Source organism: Oryzias latipes, chromosome 21, assembly GCF_002234675.1.
Source record: "Oryzias latipes chromosome 21, ASM223467v1".
In the NCBI taxonomy this organism is placed as follows: Eukaryota; Metazoa; Chordata; class Actinopteri; order Beloniformes; family Adrianichthyidae; genus Oryzias; species Oryzias latipes.
The window spans coordinates 3823923-3839117 of NC_019879.2; the positions used below are offsets into that span (position 1 = coordinate 3823923).

At 40.1% G+C, this 15195-nt stretch overlaps 1 protein-coding gene across 4 annotated transcripts in view; it reads left to right on the forward strand.

Annotated features, from left to right (window-relative positions):
- sytl5 (synaptotagmin like 5) overlaps positions 1 to 15195 on the forward strand; it is a 42656-nt gene that overhangs the window by 13514 nt on the left and 13947 nt on the right. For 2 of the 4 annotated variants that reach the window (XM_020713321.2, XM_004081515.4), the window contains exons 2-6: positions 10601 to 10924; positions 11017 to 11232; positions 13086 to 13198; positions 13282 to 13399; positions 14351 to 14494. In XM_020713321.2, the coding sequence (XP_020568980.1) occupies positions 10806 to 10924; positions 11017 to 11232; positions 13086 to 13198; positions 13282 to 13399; positions 14351 to 14494 (710 nt within the window). In that variant the 5' untranslated portion in view covers positions 10601 to 10805. Of the gene's footprint in view, positions 1 to 10331; positions 10465 to 10600; positions 10925 to 11016; positions 11233 to 13085; positions 13199 to 13281; positions 13400 to 14350; positions 14495 to 15195 lie in introns of all 4 variants that reach the window. The other 2 variants (XM_020713319.2, XM_020713320.2) reach the window with 2 other exon arrangements.

Consider the following 15195-nt stretch of genomic DNA (forward strand, 5'->3'; position numbering starts at 1 on the left):
AGTCTACTTTTTGTGAAAAAAGTGATCCAAACCGAAGAAATAGCAAGAATAAAGTTCTAAAACTGGTTGAATATTTATTTATTTTGTAAGTGACCGTGGTATAAGCGGGTTAATGGCCTTAAAAGTGTGCATAATCAGAATTAACGCACTCGGACGGTTGCTTCCGTGAAGTGCGTTAATTCTGATAATGCACACTTCAACAGCCATTAACCCTCACGTATGTCGTTTTTACCAAAATTTTAAAAAAAAAAGTTGTTTTTTTGGACATAGTTTCTGCAGAGCGGCAGGAAATCATTAGAAATTCACCTCTGAGTTGTGGGTGGGAACGTTGGCGCAGAGCAACCCCATCCCGGCTTCACTTACCCGTTAAGCTTTTTCTTAAACAGCACTTTTTTTTTAATCTTCTCCTGATTTAAAACAATTTACATAAATAAATACTCAGAAATGCTATTTTGAGCTTATATATTTATCATCATCATAAAAATCCGAAAAATGCCACGAGAACATGTTAAAAACGCCAAAAAGGCATTTATTATTGGAGTGAAACTTAAAAGATGCTGGTATATTTAGTGTCTTCAAAGCCCTTTAAAGCTGATGTATTTGATCTGGGTACAACACATAATAGTATTTGGTTTAATATAATTATTTAGAGGTTTTTTTATTTAATTTACTCTCTGGACATCGTAAATACATTGTTTTAGAATATTTTAGCATTTCTTTCTTCCCTGTTAAAATTACTTTAGTCTTTTCAAGTTTTGTTTAGTCAATAAAAAATGTAAACTTTTATTACAGGCAATGAAGCCAAACATTTCAGTGTGAAGCATCTAGCTGGAAAAAAAAACAACTTTTAATGCAACCTTTCATGTATTCATGTTCTTCATATATTGAGGGGAATAACTGAGACGGATTACAGAGGTTTATTTTATTGATTGCTAAGCAGTCACACTTAAAAGCTGCTTAGACAGAGATGGAGATGATGTAAATAGATGTGTGTGCGCGTTTATTAAAGAACCCCCCCCCCACACACACATGCACACACACACCATGCAATCATGACACAAGCATGAATCTGAGTTTTGGTACAGGAAACTTAGATCATCAAAAGACAGAGAGCAGAGGCTGCCAGAAAGTGTGTGATGTTTTTCACGAGTCCCTCTCCTTTCAGGTAAAAACATTTTTCTAAGCTGCTTTGAATGTGAGAGGAGAAAGCAGATGGAAACTCCTGTGCTGTCAAATACCAAGCTATCTTAACTTCCAGCAAAGTCTTTGGAGTCCCGATCTTATCAGAACTTGCAGGGAAACCTGTTAAAGAGCCAATTAAGAAATTCAATCTCACAGAGTTTTCGGCAACATAATCGCAGGCAAAAGGGGCAAAATCTGAGGAGGCCTGACAGCTGCTGTCACGCCAGGCGTCAGGCTCCACGGCACTCATATCGCTGCTTAAATGCTGCCTCATTAACTCAAACCCAAAGTAATTAAAGTTCGGCCTGTGATTGATGTGCTCCCCATCAGGAGTCACTGGAGGAAGAGGTGGAGTGAATTTATCCTGACAGCTGATTGGCAGAGACACGAGCAGAGCGCCTGGCCGGCCTTCAGACTGAAAAGAGAGGATCATTAGAGCGGCGCAGACATGCTGCTTGCCCCGAGGCGGGCAGTGTGTGCTGTGTGTTTGGGCGCATGCGTGTGTGTGAGTCTGTCACAACGCAGGCAAAGCGAGATGCTCAGAGAAGTTGAGGCTTAATTCAGGGTCAGGGATACTTTCCAGTCAAATAAACCTGTCGTGTTTTTTAAGAGGAGGAATCGGTGATTTGTCCAGCCTCTCCTGTCTGTCTGCCCAAGCGTGCCAGACTGCAGAATGTATCTCTCTGCAAAGGCAACAGCAACCTATTGATTTCACCTCGCTGTGAACACAGATCCACATTTGATGGCAGGAAGCAAACACGCTGGGAGACTCACAGCTGAGAAAATGGGAGGCGTTTCATGGGCTTCATTTCATCTGAGGAGGGATGAGAGCTGGAACCTGCTCTAAATACGACACCTTTCAGAGTCGTCTCGGCAGACACTGTGGATTGTCCTCACTGCCCCTAAAAGTTGGAAAAAAAAGCTCTCCAATTCATTCCTAGCAGCTTTATGCTTCATCTTATTCAGCTGCTTAAAAGTCAGATAGATTTGATGCCTGTTAAGTCTAGATCTCTCACCACAGTAACACTTCTTTTCACATCTTCTTCTTGACTGCATTAAACTTTAACTATTCCTTCTTTAGTTTTAAAATAACAGCACTTTCTTTTTTTACTGGCAAATTACAGTAGTTATATTTGAATAACACATATGCAGAAGTGTTCCATTTGCATAAATCCAGAAAAAAAATTTAAGGCAATTTTCTGATCATCTCTTATTTTGCCAAACATGATGATTAAAGTCCAATTTATTGTTTTCCACTGAACCTGCTGCTCTAAATCATGCAGGAATCTCGTCAATATTTCACAGAACACAGCATACAGCTGCTGAGTTATCAGATATGTTGAGCATTAAGTGCTAACAGCTGATAAAAGAAGGCTGTTGGAATATTTTGGCCATCTTTGGACAAAGATGATTTTTTTTTAAAACTCTGCTGATTTGCTTATTGATGCAAATATTCATCAAAACATTTTTTGCTCCAAACTTTCCTTAATTTAGTATCTATTTGAAAGCGAATACACAAGTGAAATAATCAAAATACCATCTTTGATCGCAGCTTAAATTCATGAATTCAACAACCTATAATTCACAGCCACTGATTGAATGTCGCACGGATGATGTTGTGTTTTTAAACTTAAGCTGCTTTCGTAAAGAAAATGTGTTTAATTCATGATTTACTGAAACACGTTACTGTTTTTTTTCCTATAGACTGTGCGAAAACCACCAAAATAAAGGTTTTGCATCATTTACCGTTTATGTAACTCCTATTGAAGTATCTGTACTAATTGAATGATCTGTTCAATAATAAAGTGTTGGAAGTGAATATTAGCTGAAACCATAGAGGACAAAATTAGGATTATACTTTTTTCACGTGTGGAAAATTAAAATGATCTTAATTCAAAGCTCATATAAAGACTATGACAATGTCTGAATTCAGTCCCTAACCTCTAATTACTAATCAAGGGCCCTGGACTTTAAAAGCAATTCGGACACCATGCACCCTACTTTTTTTTTTTAATGGCAAATATGTCGCCACCAATTATATGAGGTGAAAATCTAATCAATACGAGCATTTTACGGTGATTATTTATAATTCCACTGTGTTTTGATTATGAAAACGTACATAGAAAAAGCATACATTTAACCCATTTTTTTACTTAAAAATTGTTCAAACACAATGCATTGTGGGCTGTTTGTGGTATATTTGCAAGTGCAGTGAGGGTTGATTTTTCGCAGAGACTGCTGGGAAATTTCTAGGGCACCGGAAAGGGCAAAGGATTTAGAGGAATGCTCAGAGATCCGTACATGGAGCCAAATACCGCTTTGGGGTTGTTGTTCGTAGGGAATCAACATCACAATAGACCTCAAAAAAGTGGATTTTGCATGATAAAGGTCTGTTGATGCAATGCTTATATACTGCAGGGGCTAAATGTTAAAACATGTTAACAGGGGGTAGAATAGATTAAGTTAGCTGGTTATAAATGACCCACGCTAACATAAGCACTAATCTTTTAGGAATCTTTTATTTTATTTGGAGGTGAAATCAAATCGCATCATACTAATATATGATGGTGGGAAATAAGAGGAAATTGTGACTAAAGGGGATCTGCAGGTGAAGCTCAGGAAGATCCATTATTTACTAAAGAAGTAAAACATCAGTATAGTAAATTCTCTGTTTGCAGTGCAGCTGAGACGTATGGTGACACTGACCTCAGCTGATAATCACTGAACGAATAAAACTCTGTGCCGTCTGTCTGAAGACGATCTGTGTCGCTTCATGGTGTTCAGAAATACATTCGGACTTTCATCATCCCTGCTGACTGATGTCAGTGTTGCCTTAATGATTCAGCTTCCTGTGAATCACCACGGGGGGATTGAGGGGCTGGAAATGAAAGCAAACAGTGCAATCTGCCATTTTTTACCACGAGGACAGCTATCCACACACAGAAAGCTGCTCATCAAATACAGCTGCACCCGTGTTTGTGCCAAAATGCAACTATCCTTCGGCAGAGACTTTCATCTTGTTCAAAATGTAATGGAATAACAATATAGAAAATGCATGCAAACCAGAGCGTTTAGTTTATCAGTTTAGACACAGAAGGGTGAGTATTTCACAAACTGCATCCTTCCTTTAATCAGGAAAACCCTGGCTTAACCACAACACTGCCATGCTTCCAAATCCACTTGCAAACAATCAGAACCGGATGTTTCAGGTTTTTTTTTTTACACTTCCAGGTATTGTTTTTTGGTGCTCAAAACAGGGAACCAACCGCAGAGGAAATTAACCCTCATAAAGGAAAAGGACTATGGAAGAGCCTCAGAAGTTATTCATTCCTCTGTATTTCCAGGTTTTTGTTGTCCAGATTGTCTCAAATATTTTTACTTTTGAAACATTTTTTGTGCTGTCCTTAGCCATATTCAATAGATTAGATTTTTATTTATTTATTTTATTTTCAATAGCACCAGTTGATTTTGGTGGAGACTAAATGGGCAAGGAAAAATAGAAACGCGTGAGATCAAAAAATTAAAAAAGAAAAAAAGAGAGAATGTCAAACTCAAATAATTTCTAGTGAGGATCTTTTGTTCGAAATGCGGACAAATGGGGCCAAACTGGAACACATTTGGAGGAGTGGAAGCGTGAGCAGCTGTTTAAAAGTCAAGGTTATAAAACACGACAAACACCAGTTTACACCTGTTACATGTTTACTGATCATGTTAGCGACTTCTACAGCCGGGAACCATGAAAATCACAACAGTTACCTTAACAGGTTTTTAAAGGGTCAGGTCCAAAAAACAGGATGTGCAAATAGTTGCAGTTTGAATTTAACAAAAGGTCTGGAGATCTGCAATTAAATCTGCATAAATGTGCACATGCACATGATAAAGCGTAGTTTTACAATCAATAGCTGAAGAAGCTGTTGTAGAAGCTTTGTCAACATTTGCTATGTACTCTGGGGATTTATGCCGAGTGTCGTGTTATTCGGCAACACTTGGGTTTTTCTGTTACATGAATGGATAACAAAACACAAAGAAAACAGAAGCTGTGCCTGTTGAGGATTGTGTAAAATATTTAAAAAGCAGCAGAACAGTCAAACGAGCCCTGCAGCACAGTTTGTTAATTAAGTACGTGGAGTTTTTTTATTGACCATTTTCATTTAATTTTCCACGTTTATTTTATTTTTTTCCATTTGCATTTGAAATTTACCATTTTAGGAACAGTTTTTACTCCTAGAACCAGATCTGTCCAAAATGTTTTTTACTAGTCACGTACAGCGCGTGGAGCCAAAAGGCCTTTTTAAAGGTTCAAATAGTCGACACGGATTTTGATGTTGCGGTTTCATGAGTTATTTCCTTGCGAGCATAATTCACTGTGACAAATATCTCAATAAAATAGCTGGTTGCTGCTTTATCTCAGGAGCAATACCGAAAAATAATATTGCCTGAGGGCAAAATCAACATTATAAAGAAAAGATGAACACTGTAAACAGACTTTAATCATCTCTCCTCCACTGTCGTGGAAAGCCGTTCTCATTCAGGAGGAAATGGAACGCTTGCTTGTTTGTTTCCTTTAGCTACAGCACTCATATTTTCCATAATGAAGAGAACAATCACGCTGTTCATTATTATGAAAACAGAGCTTTGTTAGAGGGGGGGGAAAGCGCCAGTAAAGCCGGATTTGACTGCTGAGGCAACACGTGTTTGCGGGATCAGGTCTTTGTGAGCTGTCTTAGGCGGGGAAACTTCAAAATTTGACCAAAAAAAAAAAAACGTAGCCGGGATTATTTTTTAAGGACCTAAAAAAGCTGCTTCTGTCAAAATCTGGATCCTGTTATATTGAAGTAGTACATGACGGGCAAATTCTCAACAAAGGTGAGGCTCTACAAGAATAACTGTAAGGTAGGTAGCCAGTCTAAAACCCTCACAGTGGAACCTAGAAGACCATTTCAGGGTTGAGTCCATATTCTTCCTACGGAAAGGAACTCCACACCAATTGAGACACATCTTTTGGTGGAGGCAGTGTGATAGTATAGGTCACAATCTGCTTTTTATGGAAATAAATGAGGTTTGTCATTATTGGAGGCTACATAAATGTATACTGAAATGAAATCTGCGACTCCATATTTCTACTAAATAGGGTCAAAAGTTACCCTTCAAGATCCACAATGATTCCCCCCTCTGGATGGGAATTTGTCAGAGATTACCTCCAACACAGCAACAACAAAAAATGGAGACTAAATTGCCTTCATTTCGTTGTAGCCAGAAGTAACCAGGTCCCACATGCAATCAATCCATGCAACAAATGCTGGATAAAGAGTGAAATGCACATCCTCTTAACCCCCCCCCCCCCTGTTGAGAACTGAGCTGGCAGTGGGAGTCATGCTTCATTGTTCTAACTGCTTCATACCTTTGAGTCTCCACAGTGTCAGGCTTCTGCTTATTCTGATGCTCCAATTCCACGCTTGTTCTATGACTATCACAGAGTTTCTAAGGAGCTCGTGGTGCTACTGTCAAACCAATCTCTTAGAAGCATCTAGTTACCCTATTTGCTCTCTATTGCCAACTCTGCATCCTTTCTGAGAGCTATTCCAGGTTCCAAAAGTTCTACTTAGACATTTTGTTCTGTAGAAAATATAATTTTATCGGCATCTCTTTCCACACTTTCTTCTGAAGTCTCACAGCTTCGCCACCCGCAGGAAACACCACAGCTGGTAAAAGGCCACGCGCACACACATGTCCGTGGTACACCAACAACTAATCATCGTCTATTCTCAGCTTACAGAGTGTGAGTTGTGATTGCGTTGAAAGAAATCTAAAAGTAGAAAAGCGGTGAGTCGTTGCACTTTCCTGTGAGCAACATGATCAGCTTGGAACTGAACAAGGAGTGTGTGTCCTCAAACTTCTGCAGCCTCCACACTTGTGTTTACTCAGGGCAGATTGAGCAGTGGTGAGAATGTGAGCTATGTGTGCTCAGGGTGTGCTGCGTCAGGACGCCACTCCCACACCAAAACACACACACACACACACACACACACACACACACACACACACACACGTACACTCACAGGGCCCAGTCACTGTTGTCTAATTGCAGCTCAAACATGCATTGGGTTCATTTTATTTACATTTTTGACCGAGTCTCAGTCATGTCTGTCACGAGTCTCAGAATAATCACGAAGGCTTCCTGGAAAACCTGTGTTAGTCAAAGATTGTCAAAAACCATGGGAACACTTTACGTTTAGGGTAACAAACGTGGGAGTATTGACATTTCAAGGAATTAAACATTGCAACATTGTGCAAAATGAAGTAAAATGCTAATTTGAGGTTTTGGGGAATTATTTTAGCTAATAGTTGCTACGGTATCCTTTAGCCATCCATAACACGTTGATGCATGGCAGCACATCTGTGACTGGTTTTGGTCCAGGGAAAGCTGCAGCTCTTGTAATGTGCTCACGACCTCACTCCGCTTTGGTTGGCTGATGCCAAACTCCAAGTTTGTAATGGAGGCACGTCAGGTGGGAGAGAGTTTGGATCATGCCAGTGGATGTATGGATTTGAGATGCCCCTGTGACACTTCCATTCTGTGAAAAAGGCTTGTAAAAACCCACTCTGAACATATCTTGATCTATTGTAAAAAGTGTTTCCCGTGGTCCTTTAATTATGATTAGGACGTTCTTAGCCCAAAACCTGAGCTGTTTTCTAGGACATAGTTTCTGTAGAGCGGCAGGAGTTCATGAGGATTTTGCCTCTATGGTGCGGGGGCGGAGCAACCCCACCCCCCTTCCCCTCCATTTTACTGAAGGCTTGGAGCCTATTTGTGAAAATGTGAAACAGCTTTTTTCGTCTGCTCAGGAATCACAACAATTTGAATAAAGAAATACTCAGAAATGCAAATTTGAGATTAATTTTGTTTACATATGTCCTCCATCATCAGAAAAATGCCACAAGAACATGTTAAAAACATAATTCCCATCAGAGTGGATCTTTAAGAAACCTAAAAGGGTCACTGAAGAACTTTGTTCTGCTGTGAACACGCCTTGTCTAGCCCTTCTTCCCTAACTATTCTGCTCTTCGCAAAGATAATCTCTTCCTGCAGAACCTTTCTTATCTTTCTTCTCTCCCTCTGCTGCTTCCCTCCTTTATTATTTCAGCAGACCTCTCTAACGATTTTATCATTGATGCCGAATGATGTAGCGAGTGTTTGAGCTAACCAACCAGCTTTTACTCTGAAAGGCTGTGTGTTAACCTCAATAACACTCTGCCATGAAAGAACCCTGAGATTCACGCTTGTTCATTGGCTGTGTTATAAATCCATCGTGTTCCTCCAGCTGGAATGTCCCTAAGATTTTTACCAATATAAAATCATAACATTTAAAAAAAAAAAACTTTGACTTTCATTTTTTTCTTTTGTTTTTGTGAAGCTACACTTGAAAAACTAAGAAAATTAAATGACCTTTTGAAACAGGAAAAATAAGAAGGTTTTTCAGTATCAACATACTCTTAGTTTAAGAAAACATGTCTTAGTGACTAGAAAGATTTTTCTTAGAATAAGAATTTTTAATAAGACCATTTTTCTTACCCTACTGAAAGATTTTGAAGCAACATTTTTAATAATTGTACTTATTTCAAGGGGGCCTGATTTAGAAGTGTATTTTGAATCCCCAAAATATGTAAATGTTACCTGAGGTATTGACAAATTATTGGATTTTTACTATAAATGTGAATAACTGTTAAACTTTTCTAGTCTTTGACCCAATCTTTCCATGCGGGTCCAATTTTATAGCGGTAGCAGTTTTTCCAAAAACATAAAGGAGATTGGTCTCTTTATTTTATTGTGTAGTTGTATCAACACAGTAAAGGCTTTTCCAAACTTTGGTCTATGTTCATCTTTAAACATTCAGAGAGATTGCATTTTGTGCTCACCGAAGTGTGTCAGAGTCTGCCATATTTTCACATTTATGTACATTTATCTGACAAAAACGATCACTATAATTTTTTAATATATTACAGTCAATACAGTATAATCCCGACCTTTTTTCTTTCATACCTAAAATTTTGGTTTTAACGTGAGAGAAGCCACCCCCTGACATAACGTAGCTTTTTTAATCTTTTATACGGACACTTAAAAAAATTGTGTGTGTGTGTGTGTGTGTTCATATGACTCCTCGTTGGACGTCATCTGTGCTCGTTTGAGAGCAGCTGTTTGCTGGTTGTGGCTTGATGATTCAGAATATGTATGACATTTGCTTTGTCTGGTCTTTTATCGTCATGTCTGTGAGCCGATCGATACCAAAGCCTAAACAAGATAACACAGATTAAGCAGATGGGTTAAAAAAAAAGACGTCTGACAAGTCAGGTCTCCGGCTTTTTATAGTACAAATCAATGAGCAGATGCTTTCAATACGAAACTGATTCATGCATTGGGATAACGGTGGATTCAGTTCTGCTGCAGTGCCTTGCTCTGTGGCTGCAGGCGGCCTTGAACCTGTTAAGGTTTGGGTGAAAGCTACGACACGCGCGAGTGTCTGCTCTCATTACTCCGTCCTACACCGATAAACTGAAGGCTCATTTGGTTCCAATAAGCTATCAGCCGGGGTTGGGCTTTTTGACGCCCTAACCACTGATGTCATGACGTTAATGAAGCAGGAGCGGCGTCTGCTGGTTCATCAGGGATGATTCATGTCAAGAAGGGGGGAGGAGAGGATGATGATGAATAAAGACTGAAGGAGGCCGGTGTGATCTTACGCACATCTCCCCACTCCTCTGACTTTTCATTTCCTCTACTTCAGTTTATTAAGAGCCTTGGCCTTTCTCATTTATGCGTGTAGAGATACAGGACACTCAACATGAACATGTTGCATTCTAATACCTTCTATGCCATATATCCTTTGTGTACAAACTTTCTACTTGTTTTTACCATTTTAGGGAAAAACTCAAGTTAGTGACCTCTCTCTCTCCCTGTGCTCCAAATAGGAAGCACCCTCTGGTACCAGGAAGCCAAAGTGCCATAGACTTCTACTGATAAATAAACTGCTATTGCTCAGTCATTATATTTGCCAGAATAACCATTCTTCGTTATTCAAGTTAATAAACTGACCAATGAGGTGGTGGCCTGCAGGCTCCCACTTCAAACGCCTGAAACATTTGATTGACAGATCCTCGTAAGGCTGGTGTCAAGTGGTGGGGGTGTGGACTTCTAACAAGCCCCCTCCTAGTTGGAGAGGGTGGTTGCCATGGAAGCAATGACTCAGACCAACTCGGACCAATCACAGCTGACTGCTTACCACAGTAACACAATTTTCATCAGTTTTTACCTGAATTAATCCAAAGGGAGTTTTTTTTAAAAACATTTTAGAGATTTTAAATGGTGCGACAGCAGTTTTCATTAAGATAACATATTTTTCTTGTCTCTTATCTTCTTCAGGTTAACCCTTCTGGAAGTTTTTCCATATTGACCAGAAAAAGAAACACGGGAACAGCATCAGGGCTTTCCAAAAAGGCTCAGACAAAAGGTCCATCTCGATCCTTTTTAGATGTTACAGAGACCACAATCATAATGTAGTCCTGCTGGAGATTATAAACCCATTAGATTGGAAGATTTATCTGGCTGAGTTTACCCAAAGGAGCCAATGGAGAAAGTTGAGGAGGACCTGAACCTCTCATTTCTGCTGGATCATGAAAGAGAAATGATCCTAAAGGTTCTTCAAAAAGATGAGAAACTAAGAAAACAAGAGGAGAAAAGGATCCGGTGAGAACGTCGTCACCATTCCATCAACGCTTCTTGTCATGCACGCGTCATCTTCTTTGTATTTTCGGTCTCCTCCTGTTTCTGCCCTTCAGGAAGATGAAGAACGAGCTTTTGGAGATCAAGCACAAAGGCTTCCCTCGGCCTCAGGAGTCCGGGGACAGGCTGTGTGCCCGCTGCCTCAAAACTTTAGGCCTGATCTTCGACCGGGGAGAACTCTGTGAGGAGTGTCAGCAGCGCGTCTGCAGCGAATGCCGGGCTTTAACTGCCAACTCGCGCAAGTGGAGATGCAACGTCTGTGCCAAGGTCCTGTAAGTGTGACGCCTGCGGGGAGGGCACCCCCACGATCACGAAGGGGAACGACCCCATTGGGGTTTTCTTGAGGATTAACGATAGAATCTGTTTCCTTTTGTTCCTGAGTAAATGCTGTGCACATTCCAGGAAATCCGAGGGAAACATTTAACAGGACTGCTTACAGTTGCAATTTGCAAAATTTTCTACAGCAGCAAGAACACCTACAAATGAAATTATCAGGTTTTAAGAATCAGGAATATTGAATGTAGCTTAAGAAGTGGCTCCAAGTTCTTCAACCTAATTTAGGAGGCTTTAGTGTTATTATTATGGGCTGCAGAAGTTAAGTACCATATTGTTTTTGCAGTCTTTATTATTCTTCTTTCTTACTGCAGCTTTGAGCAAAGATTTGCACCTAGTACCAGGTGAAAATGAGTTTTTGGCATCATGAAGCAATGACATCATAATGAACGGGGCTAAAAAAATGTGAAATCCACCACCAGAACGTCGTGTCAGGGATATCCAAAAGCGCTTTTGAAATTATCGTGAGATGGCCACAGCACCACTTTGTAGCCAAGTGGCAGATTTGGAAATTTTCTCGTTTTCCTACAATAAAAGAAAACTATTGTTCTCGCGATCCTCACAAAATTTCACACACGTTATGCTAGCTTAAGTCTACAACCACCATCGAAGCTTTGTGGCCCCTTTACATTGGGGTGAGTTACCCATCTTGAATTTTTTCATTCCAAAAAAAAAAAATTTTGTTCCAGCTACAAATTTCTAGAGATCTTGATCCATCGCTTCCTAACTCTTTGCGCATCAGGCATCTACTTCTCCAAAACTCAAGGCGTTTTCCTTTAACTTCTACATTTTTCACCAGAACAATGTGAAAATGTAATAAACGAATCGCTGGCTCAAGATGAACAAAACGACATAACATAACGATATGACTATATCAGGAATGTGGGCGTTGTTAATAAAAAACCTCTGCTGCCAAGGCAATCCAAAGGTTTACTTTTGTGGATTCTTTAAAAAATTACGTAAACAAGTTCGTCATCACCAGGCAACCAAAAAATAAAGCGGCTGCTATGAAGATAAAACCAACAGAGAAGCTGCAATTTAAAAAAAGTGTTTTTTTTTTTTTTCCATCAGTTTGTCACACCCAGCTCTGACCAGACTGGCAGAGTTAGAAGGGGGATGGCAGTCAATGAGTGCGTTTCTTTTTATTACTTTAATTTGAGTTTTTGTTGTCGTCAAAAATGTTTATTTTATTGAATATATTTTGTTGAATCAGATTAAGATTAGGATTATTACAGGCAGCTCCTCGCTGCTCTGCTGACACAGAAACATCCCAGTCTGGTGCAGAAAAGGCATTTTAACAGACGCCGTCTCCAGGTATGGATTAAATAAGATAAACATTATTAATTTAAAATCAAAGTATTGTTACAAAAATGCTTATAAAATACCTAAAAACACACTTTTTTATTAGTAGACCCAAGCATTCTGTGGCATGAATGAACACTCCTCCAAACTGTAAAAAAAAAAATCCCCTCTTCGGTTTCTATCTTCATCTGATCACATTTTTATTCTATTGATTTGCTTGAAATTCATATATTTTTCTTGACTATTTGAGTCTAAAAATGGCCGCCCCTGCAGCTTGATCAAATCTGACATGTTCCTCAGCTTGGACTCACCCATTTAGGTGTAGAAACTCGCTCCATCCCTTCTCCACGTCCTTCAGAGACCCGTGGAGGCTGGAGCTCACTCCGCCTGTCACGGAAGGAGAAGCAGGAAATCCTGAAAATAGAAAGCGAAGCAGAGGAAAGATGCAATTCCCCAAATGAAAGTGCTGAGGTGTGTGCTTGTGAAACAGGGAGCTGAAGGTGGTGAGCGGAGAGTGGTTCCTGGAGGAGCGGTCCAAGCGCTTTGAGCAGCAAGTGATGAGCAGCGACGTGATCAAACACACCATCCTCACCAGCCCGCCCTGTGAGTTTGACGGCCAACTTTCACCCCAATTGCTCTGCTGAAGAATTCATTAACCGTCTGCTGATGTGTTTTTTTATTATAAGCCGCGGAGAAAAAGCCGGCGGAAAAGCCTCCAGTCTCCCCGAACCCGGAGAAACATGGCAAGTCCAAACCCGGCCGGAGCGCCATACGTAACATTGTGGACGGCGCCAAAAAGAAAGGGTGAGAACATGGCTAAATGGGCTGATTTAAAGATGAGGAAACACGCACACATGCAGAACAGATGTAGAGAAAGTCGTTTTAAAGTAAAGACGCAATGAGGTAACTGTTAGAAATAACTCTTGTTGTGTTTAATTCCTTTTTTTTCCTATTTTAGCACCAATCACTGCAAAAAAGTTCCTTATTGGTGTGAGTCACGCTCACCAACAATGGCAATAAAAGTATTGCGATTCTGATGCTGAAACACCAACATAGATGTGGTTTGATTGAGACAGAATATCTATTAACATACACTTGGTTACTGGAACAAGCAGTAATTTGATGGCGTGGACCAACATCCGTCATCATTTCAGCTGCAAACTGATGGTTCCTGAAGGAAAAAGCCATGAAAGCATGAAGCAAACTCATGATGTCTTGCAGCCAACAGGTGCAGGGATCTCTACTATTTATCTCAGGAGTTAAAGACCCACATCCATCGTCTTTTGATCTATTTTAAAAATGTTCCAAGTGGTCTTTTAATTATAGTCTTTAGCCAAAAATGTTTAAAACAGTGTTGTTTTTTATTACATAGTTTCTCCACAGTGAAACCCCCCCCCCCCCCTATTCCATCACCCATAACTGAGAGTTATCTGTTTATACGCTGTCCCGCTAGCTTACAGCCCCCCAAGCCTCAAACTAACATTAACGGTGCAACAAAAACACTGGAGCTGTCCAGCTGTACAGCTCGTACAAACTCAGTCATTTTTCTTGTTGGTGTTCAGCAGATCTTACTTTCTCATGCTCAGTGGCCTCATTTTACTATTCTCCTCACTTCACAATGACTGCTATCTGCAGTGTGAGAAGGAATCAGCAAATGTTGGCTTCAGGAAGCGAGAAGGAAGGACCTGCAGCAACCAGGACATGAAAGCCGTGTTGCTGTGAGGATTACAGGCTCCCTTCTGTGTTTGCGTGTAGACGGATGAAGGCTGATAAGAAGGGCGGACGATCGAACTTGAAGCCGGAAGATAGAGTCGACGGAGCCAGCGCCAAGTCTGCGTCAGACGGAGAATCTCACAGCAGTGGAAGTGTCGGTTCTGCTCAGAGCACGTACTCAAACAGGTGAGCAGAGTCTACTGTTGTTTAGATCAAGACGGAAATGAAGGTTAAGGCTCGAAAAACCAAACAAAATAGGATTTGTTCAGATAGACTCTCAGTCCTTACTGGGAGCACTGAGACATTTACAGACATTTTCCGGCTAAAAGCCAGTAAGAGGCTCATTTTTTACTTTTAAAACAAAGCTGGAGACCAGAAACATAAGGGTCAAACTGCTTTTTTTTTGTACAAATTCAGCCAAGAAATGAGATCAACAAAAACGTGCCAAACAAAACCATGAGAGCAGCTAAAATAGTGCTTTGACACGGTCACTGAGTGAGTAATCAAGTAAAAGGCAAGCAGCTACAAGCTAAACCAGCTGTAAAGAGGGAAAGAACAAAATTTTACAAAGAAACTGCTGCATGTACAAATTAAACATTTTTAACATTTTTGGGAGACTCTGAGCTCCTGGTATTATTCCTTTTTTTAGATTAACCTTATGGGGACAGATGTTTTCATTTGGCTTCCTCAACTCAAGCATTTCCAAATCTCCTGACCATCAAATCATTTCAGAGTGACACCCTAAAGCGAATCTCTGCATAGCACAAAGATGATATCATTAACCTCAATTGGAGAAATTAATAAAAGTGTTTCTTTTTCTAAGAGCTTTTATTTTGAAAACTTCCATTTGTACACAAAAATCCATCAGTCTGAAAAGATTTCTTCTT